General features: G+C 41.4%; 1 protein-coding gene across 2 annotated transcripts; it reads left to right on the forward strand.

The window, feature by feature from the left end:
* Positions 1-804: 804 nt before the first annotated feature.
* tbc1d23 (TBC1 domain family, member 23) lies at positions 805-14,992 on the forward strand. Of its 2 annotated transcripts, XM_026194260.1 has the most exons (19): positions 805-901; positions 2,486-2,597; positions 4,729-4,834; positions 6,091-6,295; positions 6,379-6,502; positions 6,779-6,903; positions 6,981-7,027; positions 7,116-7,219; positions 7,321-7,443; positions 7,556-7,648; positions 7,732-7,902; positions 8,190-8,232; positions 8,623-8,729; positions 8,864-9,006; positions 9,377-9,421; positions 10,133-10,221; positions 10,348-10,483; positions 13,841-14,035; positions 14,146-14,992. In XM_026194260.1, the coding sequence occupies exons 1-19, from the start codon at positions 864-866 to the stop codon at positions 14,228-14,230; spliced, it is 2,091 nt and encodes a 696-aa protein (XP_026050045.1). In that variant the 5' UTR covers positions 805-863; the 3' UTR covers positions 14,231-14,992. The 2 variants fall into 2 exon arrangements, with proteins under 2 accessions (XP_026050045.1, XP_026050046.1); XM_026194261.1 differs by lacking the exon at positions 9,377-9,421.
* The last annotated feature ends 983 nt before the right edge of the window (positions 14,993-15,975 follow it).

A 15,975-nucleotide genomic window follows, 5' to 3' on the forward strand; every position in this document is an offset into this window, starting at 1 on the left:
TTAACTATTAGTTCATTAGAAAAAAGAAATATTCATGTCGTCTGGTCTATATGTATTTGGGCATGACACAATTTTTGTAATTTTGTCTTGAAAATAGGTTTTATTTGCTTTGTTATTTGTTATAGAATAACAAGAGAACAGGCCTCACTTTTCCATGAAACAGAACCTAAGTCGACTGTACAATTACTGCTAATCCTCTGGCAATGGCTTTAATTTACAAACATTTCAAACAAGTCTTGATTGTTCAATTTAAAATCAGCTGTTGTGGTGCACACAAGGAAAACTATTTAAAAAACATGTTTACATTTATAACAATACTTACAACTATAATGTATATGCAAAGACTACCACACAAAATCTAAAAAACAAACTTAAGTTTCCATTTATGATTATCTGAAGTTAGGAAAATTTACATTCAAATAAAAATAACTGTCATTCACACGATCAGAGCCAAATGTATAACCTATTTGCATCGATTGCATATGTTTATGTTTTAAGTGAGATATAAAGAATTTCTGACTCCTGACTTTAGTGATGTGTCCCACACTTTCTCACACAAACACAAACTTTGACCCACGTTTAGGATCGTGTCACTGTGTGTAAATTGTTTCTTCATCACACAGCAAGGTTGTTGGGATTAAACTCTGAGGTCAGCACATGTTGATGATGTTTTCTGTTTTTCTCTGTTTGTTGATCAATTATTAACTTTTAGCGCCCAAAATCAAAGCAAACAAGTAGTTTTCTCATCAGTTTCTTATCGCACTTTGATTTCACTTGTCAATCTCGACCCCTCGTTGTTCGGTGACGTCACCGCGCATAACGCGCGTGTTGACGACATCTGACGTGTCTCCGTCACCACAACAATGGCGGATGCCGTGGAGGAAGCTCTTCGGGGCAGCTGGTGAGACAATTTGTTGTTCAGTCAATATTTTCGGAGCCTTTGTCTCGATTGTCAGACAGTCGCGTCGGATTTCTGTCGCAGATTTCCGTGTAAAGTAACTAAAGATGAGTTTTTGTGTTTAAAATAGTGTTGGAGTTTGGTGACGTTACTGCTTACCAGCTAGCCAGCTACATGACAATTAGCTAACCCGGTTCTGATAAATTAACGGTCGATAAATCTCAGACGGATAAAATAACAGCTCTTAAGTCTGTTCGGTGACGAAGTCTACATTTTTATCGGTTTCTCTGCCTCAGTGGGAAGTTTAGTAGCAATGTTAGCCGGACAGCTAATATTTAGGCGGACAGCCGCTTCCCTTTAATCTACCCCAGCCTCACTCTGTTGTTCCAGTTTTATTTTACTCTGAAATATAGAAAAGAGTTTATAGAAAAGTGCTGGTTATATCTAAAAACTTTTAAAGCAGCTGCCATTAAGATGGTTGGCATCGTGAAAGAGGTCTTCATGTGTCAGATTAAAGGAAAAACCTGAACGATAGACCAGCAGAGAGGGCTCTGGTAGCTCTGTTGGTGTGAATGGTGCGTGTCCATTCAGATCTATCGTGAAATGTTTCTACTTTGTTAAGAAAGACCTCTTCTGTGACACTGCCATTTGTCACAGTGCACGGGTCACTGAGGAGTTCCATGAGTATAAAAGTGACCTGGATTTTATACATATGTATAAATGTGTACATACAATCATCGGAGATTTTGAACAAATGCGTTAGACATTGTTCTTCTCCGGCTTCATCAAAACGTCAGATGAGGAAATATCTAAAAATGGTGTTCATCTCTTTGGAGATTTGGAGAACCAACACACAGATTCACAGGGAAGCTGTGAATGCCCCCTTTTATGATGTTGCTGTATTGTTTTCCTCTTGAGTTTGTCACCTGTCTGTATGCGGAGTTAAATTAACATGTATTTTAAAAAAAAGATTAAGATGTAAATTAAGAGCAATAAACAACACAGGGCATTTAGTAAAAGCTGACATAATTTACATAATTACACAGATGTGAATAATGATTGAGTTAAATATGAAGTTAATAATAATGCATGTTGTTAACCCTGTTGCCTCACAGCGAGAAAGTCATGGATTTGAATCCACCATCTGACCCTGTCTTTCTTTGAGTTTGCATGTTCTCTGTGTGATTACTACTCTCGCTTCACCAGTTAACTGCTGTTTCTAAATTGCCCATAGGTGTAAACATTGTCTGTATGTCTTTGTTAGCCTTGCGACAAACTAGCAACCTGTCTCTTGCTCTGTAACATACACTGCAGCCCCCTCGGGAAGATGGATGTATGAACTTAATAAAACGTAGTGCTGGACAGTACAGCACAATTTTGAAGATTGGCAGTTTTGTCGTTTATAGTGGTATTATTAGTAATAATATTGTTTCTGCATCAGTGAGCCTTTGCATGGGTTTACTCTGAACCTTGGTGTAATAATTTACCTTAAAATGAACTCTTCAAATCTTATGTTTTGTTTTCAGCCTATGAACTTTTATCTTTATATTTTGTGGGATTGTAACTGTGCCGTTCGTTACTCTTCAGGGACCAGGATCTCATTGACGCTCTTGACTCTGGTGGCTCAGACATGGAGATGGAGAGGGGCACCATCCAGGTCCAGGAGCAGTCAGCTGAACACAGGGCCAAGATGTGGAAGGTGAGAACGTTGCAGCAGTTAGATTGTGGTTTCAAACAGTTATTGGACATGTACAACATACTTTGTACGTCTGTGGACAGAAGGCAAGCATTCTTACGTTAAGGTGTGAGTAGACTGGATCATCCCTTATTGGCACACCCAAAGAAAAGACTTCAGTTATGTCTTACATCACATAACAAGAGTCAGTATTGTATGTCAAGCATGTGGATGACAATAATGATGCTACTTATAGGTGACTGACTCGTCTTGGCTTCGCATGCAAAATACCAGCCTGTGAAAAGACACGTCATCGGCTGCACCCAGTTGTAAAGCAGCTTTGAATGGGATGTTTATTGTGTCTGATAATAGGCTGTTTGATAATATCATTAGGAGACCTTTTAGTCACTGTGTAAAGTTCAGAGAGCCTTTAATTTTACACCTCATAAAATTGAATAATTTGGTTTATTATAAAAAAGTTCAAATAATGCTTAAAGTCAAATCAAACACAAAGTGTTTATCAGTGCAGGAGAGCAGATGCAAGATTTCTTTTTTCACTTTAGGAAAACCTTAAAAATGAGAATAAAGTAGGTGTAGTTTTGTTTGTGTCAAATTCTGAAAACATTCGGACCTAAAAGTAAAAATTTGCACTTTGCTCCATTAATCATCGTATAAGTCATAGACTATAAACTGAAATTCACTTGGGCCACACGTGAAATGACAAAAAATATCATGGGCCAGACATTTACATTTGATTGATATGTTATATAATAGTTATTTATTTTTAAAGCTAAGCACTCCATTTACCAAAACAAAGTAATGGATTCTGATTTTAAACAACCTGTTTCACAAGCCTGAATATAACAACTCTGTGGAGTGGGCGTCTGTTTTGTGATAGCACGTCTAAGCCATAATTCCTAGACCTCCTCCTCACCAGTCACTTTCTTTAGCTCCTCCGGGAGTCCTGGGTCTGCCTGAGGGTCATGTCCTAGTTGGACATGCCTAAAACATATGACATGTCCAGGAGGTATCCTGGTCAGATGCCCAGATTACCTCAAAAAGCTCCCCTAGAGCAGGAAAAAAGAAGAAAGCTCATTTCTACCATTTGTATCTGCAGTCTCATTCTGATCATAAGTGAGAGTGGGAACGCAGACTGACCAGTTAATCAACTGCATTCCCTTCATGGTCAGGTTTCTCTTTAACACAACACACTGGTACAACCTTCGCATCAAAGCAGATGCTGCAATCTGGAGCGTTCACTATGGTCTTCTCATTCCTGCAGCTTCAACTTGATAACTCTGTGGTTGTGTGTTTGAAAAAAAAGAAAAGAATGAAAAGTCTGTAATCGTGTGGTTTCCATGTTACAGCCTGGAGGTATGAAAATGACTGCTCATAAAAAATCTAAAGATATCAAATGAACTTTCAAAGTTGTCGGTGAGTAAATATGGCCTCCCTAAGGGAGACATGAAGAAACGTATCTTTACCACTTTGTTACTTTTCAAAACAAAAACAATTATTTGCTTTAGCTGCGTGCCACGTTCATTGAGATCTGGAGCCTGTTTTACCTGTTCATCGCTCTGCAGCTGTACTGGGGTAAACTGGAGCAGCGGTCTCCAACCTTTTTTGTGCCACGGACCGGTTTATGCCCGACAATATTTTCACAGACCGGCCTTTAAGGTGTCGCGGATAAATACAACAAAATAAAACCAGTACCGGTACCGAAAAAAAGAAGATTTATTCATAACACACGTGAAAAGGCCCAGGAAAACCGAGTTAACGATAAAAACGATAACAAAATAACACTGAAAACCGATAAAAACCCTGAAAACCAGACATTTCACACCTGAGCCTCAACTCTCGCGGCCCGGTACCAAACGACTCACGGACCGGTACCGGTCCGAGGCCCGGGGGTTGGGGACCGCTGAACTAGAGGGTGCAGAGATTTTTTTTTTTAATTAATTTTGTTTTTTTTCTCTCAAAATGTTCCAAAAATAATATCAGCAGCTTCTACAGTATTTTCTTCATGTGTATGAATTTGTTGTCCATCAGTGCAGTGAGATTTTGGCCACTTATAGCAGATCAGTCTTTATTTCCTGAATGTCAGGTCTCCTTTTCTCCCCGTGCTCAGCACTGAATCCTTGTTTTGTTTTTGCAGATTGCTCTCAATGTCTCCGGAAAAGGCGACAGCCTGGCTTCCTGGGACGGTGTCCTCGATTTACCAGAACAGAAGCTCATTCATAACCGGAGTCAGCAGCTGATCGGTGAGTAAATGTCGGTGCCTCTGAATACGTTGACACAGTCCTGACTTTTGGATTTGCAGTGAGTTTCTCAAGTGTTTTCTGGCACATCCAACTTGAGAATAAATTTTTAGTTCAGTAAAAGTCAGTGCATTATTTGTGTCAGGAATTTTGCTCTATTTTGTTTTTTGGCTCCATATCTCAACATTTAAGATCCACTGGGTTTGGCTGGTGAGGTTAAGGGGCTAAAATTCAAGAAAAAAAAATTATAGGCTGTTTGAGTTTAAAGTTGGATATTTGTGGGGGAAAAACAAGCTCGGCTTAGATGAGATTTATTTTTAAAATTAGGGATAAAATTCACATATTTGAACTCTTTGGATTATTAACTCATAAAGCATGTTAGGTCTTATCTTTAAGTCAGAAAAGAAACTAAAAGCTCATTTTCATTAAATAGAGTTGCTCTGGACTAATAGCACTGGTCTCTGTGTGCAGCTGGCTCTGAGACGACCGTCTACAAAACACAAAGTATTTAGTAATAACATCGATCTGCTGTTTGCAGTTTATCTTATTGCAACTCTTGTCTGATATGATGCGCTGCTAATGGGCTGAATATGAGAGTTTGTGCCTGTGTGATGTTGGTGATCTACTGCTAAGACTTCTGAAGCCCTGATGATCCTCCAGAAATGTTATGTTTGGTTTAAAAATACTTTCTTTAAAGGTTTAAATCTTCTCCCTAATCTCAGTTTCCTATCATGTTCCTGTGAGTTTCCGATGCTGGTGTGGGAGGATACTAACGCTTCCTTGTTGTGGTAGCATTGTCCGCCCTCCATAATGCAAAAACGCCTCAGTGGAGCAGCACTCTTGCTGCTGAAGAGATGCAGAGGAGTTTATTTACCACTTCCTACATTAGATAGAAAAAACGGGGAGTTATACCATCGGGGTAGCCTCGTGAATCATCTAGCCTGCTCTAACTTTGTACTTTTTTCCCTTCTTGTTCAGTAGAATAGCTCCCCTCCCCTCCAGTCTTTGTCACACCCTCCTCTAATTTGAAATTCAAACCAAAAGTCCCGTCATTTATTTAAAGGAGTACGGAGCTGTGAGCATGAACGGCTGTCACAAGTTTAGATAATATGCTGACGTGAAACTATGGGGAGAGATTCAATTGAATAGAAATCTGATAATAATGACATCATTTAATGCATCAATAGGAAAAAAAAAACTTGACCTATTTGGAAAAGATAACTAAAACTGCCGACCCCCTCCGTGTGTCCCATGTTTAGACCAGCTGGCAGTGTCAGAGGAAGAGAGGAGTGAAATGGTGTCCGACGTTGAGTCAGTCATCACTTTCTACTGCAAGTCGCGTAACATCACTTTCACCCCTGAGCTCAGCTGGCCGCACCTGCTCAAACCGCTGCTGGGGCTTCATCTACCCCGGAGCGACCTCTACAACTGCTTCTATGCTATCATGAACAAATACATCCCTCGGTGAGTCATCTCAGCCTCCTTGTCCCCTTCACCCCACTCACACAGACCCGCAGGCTTTGACTGTAAAAGCTTTCCCGTTTCAGGGACTGTGTGCCCAAAGGCCGACCCTTCCACCTGTACAGACTACTGCTGCAGTATCACGAGCCAGAGCTGTGCTCGTTCTTGGACACCAAAAAGATCACACCAGACTCCTATGCCATCAACTGGGTATGTTGCCTCATGTTAAATAAGTTTTACAACATTTTTGCCCCATTTCAGAAAAAGATTCAGTCAAAAACAATTAACGGCATACAGCTTCAATTTTGGTGAAATAAAAGTTGGTACCAGCATTTTTACCCCTGCAGAAGTGATATTCGTTCACATACATTTACTCCATATTTTTTCATCAGCTATTCTCCACCTGTGCAGCTCTAGAGCTCAAGTAACACTGCTCTTCATGTGGCCATGGCAAACGATGCGTCTGTGTTTGTCTCTGTTCCACAGCTGGGTAGTCTGTTTTCAAGCCACTGCCTTCCTGAAGTTACCCAGACATTGTGGGACTCGTACCTCCAGCAGGCAGACCCTTTTCTCATCTTCTTTCTCATGCTTATCATCCTCGTCAATGCCAAGTATGCAGCCAGAAAGATAATCCAGCTCGTGGCTGTTTGTGCCAGCTCTGAAAGTTTGTTTTTGTTTGTATCCTCAGAGAGACCATACTTACACAAGAGGGAGAAAGCAAAGAGGACATTATCAGTGAGTTTGTTCCTCTCTTCTCATTTGTACAGTTTTTGAACGTCTTTTTAATGTAATTAAATGTGGGGGAAAAAAAATGTCATCCCAGAAATGCTGGAAGCGTCTCCTTCTCTCCTGGAGTCTGAGGACATTGAAGACTTGTTTTCACTGGCCCAGTATTACCAGAGCAAAACCCCTCTGTCGCTCAGAAAGGTGAAGCAAATAAAAACTGAGCAGTGCTGAATATAAACAAAGAGACAACGGCAGCATCTAAAAAAACCTCATTGTTTGTTTCCCTTTGTCTGTTTCTGTAGATGAATCAGAATCTGTTTGGTAGCAGTTTGGTGGCTCTCAAAGAGGAGGACACTGACCTCAGTCAGGCATTGTGCCTCCCTGTGTCTGTCCCTGAAATCCTGCAGGCAAACCAGCTGCAGCAGGTCAGTGACACTTTGAGTGGGAAATTATTAACTGTTCTCAAGTTTGCCCTGTGAGTTTAAGGAAGAAAGAGGATGTGAGGAAACTGGACTTTTTCTTTTTTTTTTTTTTTAGGATGGGGTACGTTTCTTCGTGGTGGATTGCCGGCCTGCAGAGCAGTACAATGCTGGCCATCTGTCCACAGCCTTCCACCTGGACTCAGACCTGGTGAGGGACAGGGGCTTTAGGGATTTGTTGAAAAATATATTTGCAGTAAACGAATATAAAACAAGCTTTATGTCTTCTTACAGATGCTCCAGAACCCATCTGAGTTTGCACTCTCTGTGAAGTCCCTCCTGGAGACACAGAAGCAGTCTTTAGAGTCGGGGTCCATCGCCAGCGGAGAGCACCTGTGCTTCATGGGCAGCGGGAGAGAAGAGGAAGACATGTACATGAACATGGTGTTGGCACATTTCCTGCAGGTGAGCTGTGAAAGTGGGATCCATATATAACGATTACAAACGTTTCCTTTAGATTTTTTCAAACTGTCAAAATCTCTGTTTGCTTATAAAATAAAATAAACGAAGCAGAAGCAGGAAAGTCATTATAATTCATGCTTTAAAAAAAGTAGTAATCACTGGAAGTTTTAACTGGAAAAATGAGAATTGTGTGACCTTGTTTGGCAAAACAAATGATTTTGTGATCTTTGTGTTGCAATATTATGGATGATATTCTAGCAGATCGGCTAATTTCAAGCTTTCTGTTACAGAAAAACAAAGAGTATGTCAGCATCGCAAAAGGAGGTTTTATGGGTGAGTAGGAAAATGACAATACTGACAAGCACATTAGTCTGCATACACACAGAGAAGTAATATGAACATGGAGAGGCCTATTTTTGCGTGTATGTGTAAGTTATAGTTTTTGTAATGGTTACATCGGTGAGGTGATGCAGCAGTGGCTGTCAGTGATTTGTCAGGATCTTGTTTGGACAAATCCATCATCATTTTTTAGCATGAAATAAAGTTAAAATACTATATTCATTTCTTGTACATATATGTATGTATATAGGGTAGATAGATAGAGAGAGATATGTTTCTGAGAAACTTGTACACATCCACATTTTTATATATCTGTCTTTTGGTCACAACTGCAGTACAGAAAATTGTGAAAGCTAAAATTCACAGAGACACGTGTACTTCCAGCTCTTCAGCAGCACCTGGTAGACATGAACGTCGAGGGGCTTGACTCCTCGTACGTCCACTGGATCGTCAGCACATCTGGATCTCACAGCAGCCTCAGCTCAGCTGATGTAAGAAGTTAGGGGAGCCAGCCAACCCCCTTTATCATAAAGGACATAAACATCACAATATGCTCCACACTGGAGGTGTTAAGAGAGATCTTCTGTCTGATGGCACGGATTGTTACATTTTTCCATGAATACAGGGAGAGTCTCTGAGCGGCCCTGGAGACAGCAAAGGTGTGAAGTCCCTGGTCAACAAAATGACATTTGCTCTCAAGTCCAAGTCGGTCAATGTTAAGGAGAAGATGATCAGCTTCATTGAGAATACCTCTGCCCCCGTCGACAGGTGAGAAACTAGTTCCTCAAAACATTCACCACTGAAGCTCACACTGCAACACACACTCTCAATTTTCTGTGTAAATCATACAGTTCGCTACAATAACAGAATGCAAATTAATATTATAACACTGAAAAAAAATCAAGTTTGTGATTCTTCTCACATATCAAATACTAAAAACCAAAGTACCAGAGCGCCTTCTGAGAGCCAACTGATCCCTCTTCAGATGAAATTCTACCAGAACAGTTCAAATTTACCGTTTTTTGACATCCTGCTAGTTTGGGTTTAGTGCATATTTACACCTGACTGAAAACACCATATTTGCTTTTCCATATTTCCTGTCATGAAATTAAGTTCCTTGTGCCTTATCCCATAATAGAATATCTTTCAATCTACCCTGGCCAGAGAAGGTGATTCCAGATCGGTAAGAGCTCCCAAACATCCAGATGTTTATCACTGGCATGCCCACTGGCTGTAGACCCGCACCACTCCCAGGATTTTGGAGACTTTTAACGCATGCTTAGTATCAGCATCTCCGCCTACACCTGCCTACACTCATGTAACAACACCACACGTTCCCATACAGTACGGGCAGCAGGCTGTCTATGAGATACCGTTTCTTAGAATTTCTCTTCATGCTTTCACTAACAACATAAAACTGCTGTTTTGTCTGCACTGTCGGAGCTGCTCCAGCCTTTTAGGAAGCATTGAGTCATCTTTACATCCACAAGGTCGTCGTTTTCTAGTCTAACTCACCGAGGCCTTTGACTTCACCTTTGTTTGCTTGGAGATGCACTGAAAAGTCTGTCTTTCCATTTCATTATAGTTCTTTCAGATGATAGTCAGGGCTATGCAAAACCATAAAATAAACTATAATTTGCTTTAAATAGCCCTGAATATCATACAACCACTAATCTGTAACCCAGATGTCGAGCTAGAAATGTCTTGTTTAACCTCTTCCTTTTTGTATTTAACAGCACAACCTGTGGCAGTAGTGGGCTAATATTTTTTTTTACTGCAGGCTGGAGGTCTTCATGCCATTGATGTTTGTGTGCAAACTGTTTAATGCACTTAATGTATAATTATCTAGTGTGACTATAATGCTCTGACCTGCCTTGTTGCCCTCTGTAATCAGGCATGTGAGCAGCAGCGACCGCGTCGGCAAACCTTACCGGGGAGTGAAGCCTGTGTTCAGTATTGCTGATGAAGAAGAGTACGATACAGGTAAAATTACAGCTAACACAGATTACAATTAGAAGAGGGTATTATTTTGTGAAATATTTAAGCATTGTGAGGGCTTTTATTTTGAAGAACAAAATGATTATTACTTCCATCTGATCTTCCTGCCAGATGAGATAGACAGTTCCTCCATATCTGATGATGACCGGAAGGAGATTGTCAACATTCAGACCTGGATAAACAAACCTGATGTAAAACATCATATTCCATGTAACGAGGTGAAAGAAACGGGTCACATGTTCCCCAGGTAAGCTGTCAGTTTTGTTTAGGAAACGTTTTAAATGAGTACAGTGACCTTGAAGCATATTGCATGGCAGCCATAATAAGGGCAGGTTGAAGTCTTTAAATACTAAGGTAAGGTGCTTCACTGCTTCCTGAACATAGTTCCTGATTTTCAGAGGCTCCAAATTAATTGAACAAGCTAACATACGTTTAAATACAAGGATTGTTTTTAATAGTTGGATAAAGTCTGGAACCCATGAACATCAATAAATCCTGTGTTTCCTCTGCCACGCCTACCGCGTCTGCCTTCACTTGCTGCTTGTTTATGGGACTTTCTGCTTTCAGTTTTATCTTCAGTAACTGAAAAGAGATCACGTGACTGACTTGGCCATTTCTTTTCCTTCAGAAACTCTTGGGTTGGCTTTGCAGGAAGCTTTGGATCATTATCCATCTGCGCTATAAAATACCATCCCACATGTCTTGCTGCATTTGACTAAATTTGACAGCATTAATCGATAGGGCTGTTCGATATAACGATATATATCGGACGACGATATAAAAACGTCTATTGTTTCATTTTACGCTATCGTTTGTTTCGTGGTGTGGCAAAATAAACTGTTTACAGCAATATTTGTCATGGTTCTGATGGTCACTGTAGTGGCTATATTCATTTCTTAAAGTTCTCTCTTTCTCTTATATTTTATATAACCACACTGCTGACGGACAAGCGCCTGTTTTTATGTGTTGTCCTTAGCAACAACGACGGTAACACCTTCGCGTGTCCGCTTGTTTATGTTCCACGTAAACCTTTCACAATAAAGCTCAAGATCCCGTTGAGACTTTTCAAAATAAACTGAATCACATGAAAGAGCAGATTATTTACGGATGAGAAGTAAAAAAGAGCCGCCAGGTGCTAAAAAATAAACCTTAGACTCAAACGTTAGAACAGGCTTTTCCCCGCAGCACGCCGTGTAATAAATACTCACAAAGAAAATGGCGGCCGTTAAAACTTATGTCTAAAAATGTATCGTTTCATGCATCGGTTAAAACACTCGACTCCAGCTACATGACGCACAGCTGGAAACACTTCACGCAAGTCGAGCTGCCCGAGATTCACAGACTTTACAGAAAATGTTACATTTTTGTGATTTATATCGTTATCGGACGATAGATGTCTGATATCGGGATGTGAGGTTTTGGTCGTATTGCACAGCCCTATTAATCGACTGAATATTAAGAAACTCATTGCAAGTGTCCTGGGAACTCTCAGGATTTTCAAAGTAAAGTGTATGTCTTTGCAAGAAGAGGAGAAAATGTGAATGACTAACATTTCTTGATAATTTAATTTTCTTCACTGAAATCGTGATGCTTCCCATTGAGGTGAAAGTATGTTTTTGGCTTCTTGAGCACAGTTTTTGACATCCTTCCCTGGGTGTCAAAATTCAAATTTTATTTGTCACGTACACAGTCATACACAGTACGATATGCAGTGAAATGCTTACACAACTGCTCGTGACCTAAAGAAAAATGAAAAGGCTATGAATAAGATAGGAAATAAATATGAAAATTAAAAAGGGTAAATTTAACTAGGAAGGAATAAAATAAGATAAAATATATAAATTAAAGTTGAAAATAAAATAACTGTACAACAAAATACACAGTATAGAAATATATAAGAATGTATGAAGAAATATAAAAAAAAAAAAAAAACACCCAGCACGCCCCTGCGGGCGGTTTATCCTTCAAGCTCGGGTCCTCTACCAGAGGCCTGGGAGCTTGAGGGTCCTGCGCAGTATCTTAGCTGTTCCCAGGACTGCGCTCTTCTGGACAGAGATCTCCGATGTTTTTCCCGGGATCTGCTGGAGCCACTCGCCTAGCTTGGGAGTCACCGCACCTAGTGCTCCGATTACCACGGGGACCACCGTTACCTTCACCCTCCACATCCTGTCGAGCTCTTCTCTGAGCCCTTGGTATTTCTCCAGCTTCTCGTGTTCCTTCTTCCTGATATTGCTGTCATTCGGAACCGCTACATCGATCACTACGGCCGTCTTCTTCTGTTTGTCTACCACCACTATGTCCGGTTGGTTCGCCACCACCATTTTGTCCGTCTGTATCTGGAAGTCCCACAGGATCTTAGCTCGGTCATTCTCCACCACCCTTGGGGGCATCTCCCATTTTGACCTCGGGACTTCTAGGTTATACTCGGCACAGATGTTCCTGTACACTATGCCGGCCACTTGGTTATGGCGTTCCATGTATGCCTTGCCTGCTAGCATCTTGCACCCTGCTGTTATGTGCTGGATTGTCTCTGGGGCATCTTTACACAGCCTGCACCTGGGGTCTTGCCTGGTGTGATAGACCCCAGCCTCTATGGATCTTGTGCTCAGAGCTTGTTCTTGTGCTGCCATGATTAGTGCCTCTGTGCTGTCTTTCAGTCCAGCTTTGTCCAGCCACTGGTAGGATTTCTGGATATCAGCCACCTCCTCTATCTGCCGGTGGTACATACCGTGCAGGGCTCTGTCCTTCCATGATGGTTCCTCGTCTCCATCCTCTTTCTTGGGTTTCTGCTGCCTGAGGTATTCACTGAGCACTCGGTCAGTTGGGGCCATCTTTGTGATGTATTCGTGGATGTTCGTTGTCTCATCCTGGACTGTGGTGCTGACACTCACCAGTCCCCGGCCCCCTTCCTTAGCGTACAGCCTCAGGGTGCTGGACTTGGGGTGAAACCCTCCATGCATGGTAAGGAGCTTTCTTGTCTTTATGTCAGTGGCTTCTATCTCCTCCTTTGGCCAGCCTATTACCCCAGCAGGGTACCTGATCACAGCTTTTCTAGCGGCCTCTTCATGGTTCCCATTCGCCTGCGGGATCCCCAGGTACTGGCAAATATGAATGAAAAAAATAATTGTATATATATATATAAAAAACACAATAACAGCAGCTGTGCAAGTATTAAATGGACATGAAGAAATAATGTCCATGTTGTGCAATCCACATTATGTCTTGTGCAGTGCAAATATGCTTAAAGTGATTTAAGTGATGAAGTGAAAACAATGTCCAGAAAGTCCAGTGTGTGTGTGTAAGAACCATATGTGTGGGTCAGTACTGTGTGGTGGTGTGATTGAGAGACCGTATCGCCTGCGGGAAGAAGCTCCTCCTCAGTCTCTCTGTGTTGGTCTTCAGGGAGCGGAATCGCTTTCCTGACCTCAACAGAGAGAACAGTCTGTTGTTGGGATGGCTGAGGTCCTTCACCATCTTCCTGGCCTTGGTCCAAGGGTGGACGAGTTTGGCTTCGATGTGCAATGAGAAACGAATAAACAAGCAAGCGCTGCGGCCACTTATTAAACATTAACTCCTAACACTGATTCTTCTTTTGTGTTTCCAGTCATTTGTTGATCACAGCCACTCACATGTACTGCCTGAGGGAGATCGCCACAAGGAAGGGCTTTGCTTACATCCAGTCCAGACAAGCGCTGAACTCAGTGGTGAAGATCACATCCAAAAAGAAGCACCCAGAGCTGATCACGTTCAAGTTTGGAACCAACAATTCAGCTGGAGTGGAGATTTCAGTGGTTGAGAGGTGCTTGTCTGCACGCAGATGAAAAACTAATCAGACATGAATTTTAAAGTAGTGGCTTTACGATTTATTAACATTTTCCCTTTCAGCTAATGTCTTTTTCTCTGTCTCAGATATTTGATTCCCAATGCGGGCGATGCCACGAAGGTCATCAAGCAGCAGATCATGAAAGTCCTGGATGCCCTGGAGAGCTCATAAATGGTGGTGGTGAGCTCGTTTTGGGAGATTAATACAAACTGTAGGAAGAGGCTCCGCCGGTGAAATCTACTCTCCCTCCTGGACAGATCCCAGTGCAGTGTTGACTGTGAAGCCCCGTGTGTCTGTCTTTGGGACATGTGGGCACACTGCTGACTGCAGACCTGTGAGCCAGGCTGCGAGTGTTGAAATATTTAGGTGCTCCGCTGTCATCCAACCATTATATTATACTTATTTAAAAAGAAATATTGGTTGTAGTGTATGTTCTTCTCTACTGTTAGTATAAAAGGGGATCTCATTACAGAGGAGCTCCACTCTGATGAGTTCCCGCTGGCCTTAACGTAGCGTACTGACCGACCAGTGGCGAACTTCTTTCATCCACACGTGACTGACCTTTTCTTTTCCACCTGAGCATTTTGATGATGACCCATTCTTTTGATGTGAGCAGTATTGAGTTTCTCGTAACATGTTGCGTAGATTTAACGATCATCTGGTCAGCATGAGTCAGCCAGCTCGGACATAACGATGCACACCCCCACCCCAGAAAAGCAGTACTGGCACATGAAGCAGATTTCCTACTGCAGTAACTGTTTTTGATAACTTTACTTTTCCAGCAGGCAGCCTTAAATATAAACTATTTGGCGGTTAGTTTATAAATATGTAATGTGTATATATATATTGTGTAAACTGCTCTGTATACAGACCTTTGCAATGTCATTTTGAAAGCATATCCTGAGAGAATATGCAGTGAAACTTGTAAACTTTGCCAGGTTTGAAGTTCCCCTTCTTTCTGATTTTCTGGTTTTATGAAAATTGATTAACCTCATCTCATAGCAGTCTGATGTAGCTCCCAGAAAGCCTTTCTGGACTACATTATGAGCACCTCAGTATTTTCTCGTCCCAGTCAGATTCACCATGTGAATGACATCCCCCGCTCCCCCGATGAGTAAATTATATCCAGAAGGCTGAAACATTAGGGAGAATGAAAACATCACACTAACGAGCTGCAGAGGTTTGAAAGGAATGGACCTGATATGCTCATTTGCAGCTCTATTTTTATTTTTGGATTCAACTAGAGTAGCTTTGCATGACTGGCAGTGCAGAATAATCCTTATTTATGTTGTCCTCCAGCTTCAGTTCATCTGTTGTCTAAAGTTCCTCCTCTTTTAAGGCAACTTGTATTCTGATTGGCCCCCGAACAGCACTGATGTGATCTCTTTGACATCATACAAGTCAAAGTGTGTAACCCCGAGCCCTGAGAGCAGTCGGAAGTCTGAGCTTGGGCTTATGGGGATTACGCGGACATAGCTGATGTGATTATTTGAAAGTGTGGCCATGTTTCATATGTTTAGTATTCGTGTATGACAGGAAATAAGTAAAAGCATATGAAGTCCACTTTAAAGACGGTTTTCACGGTGCACAAAAAGCTGATCTCATTTCTGACCCACATGAACAACTTTTCTGTCCACACAGAATAGAAGAGCAGCACAGGTGGTTCTCAAACTGTGGTGCACAGATCCACAGGTGATTATGACCAGGGGGGAAACATGGGGTTAATCCACCGTGGATGAGTATGATTTTTTTTGAAAGTACAAAACTAGACAAGAGTTTGGTGTGGTTGTGGTGACATTTATTTCACTAAAATTCAGATTAGATTTTTTTTTATTGCTATTGATCGTCTCATGTTTTTGAGTGGCAGGCGTGCTACAAAAAGTTTGAGAACCGCTGATGTGAAGTTATCACGACTA

This window comes from Astatotilapia calliptera, chromosome 15 (genome assembly GCF_900246225.1).
Source record: "Astatotilapia calliptera chromosome 15, fAstCal1.2, whole genome shotgun sequence".
Classification (NCBI taxonomy): domain Eukaryota; kingdom Metazoa; phylum Chordata; class Actinopteri; order Cichliformes; family Cichlidae; genus Astatotilapia; species Astatotilapia calliptera.

Bases quoted from the DNA above. Each gene is read 5' to 3' on its own strand.
- tbc1d23 (XM_026194260.1), top strand. From the start codon at position 864: ATGGCGGATGCCGTGGAGGAAGCTCTTCGGGGCAGCTG. The intron at 10,222-10,347 runs GTAAAATTACAG...TCTTCCTGCCAG, and splicing joins TGAAGAAGAGTACGATACAG to ATGAGATAGACAGTTCCTCC. The intron at 10,484-13,840 runs GTAAGCTGTCAG...TTGTGTTTCCAG, and splicing joins ACGGGTCACATGTTCCCCAG to TCATTTGTTGATCACAGCCA.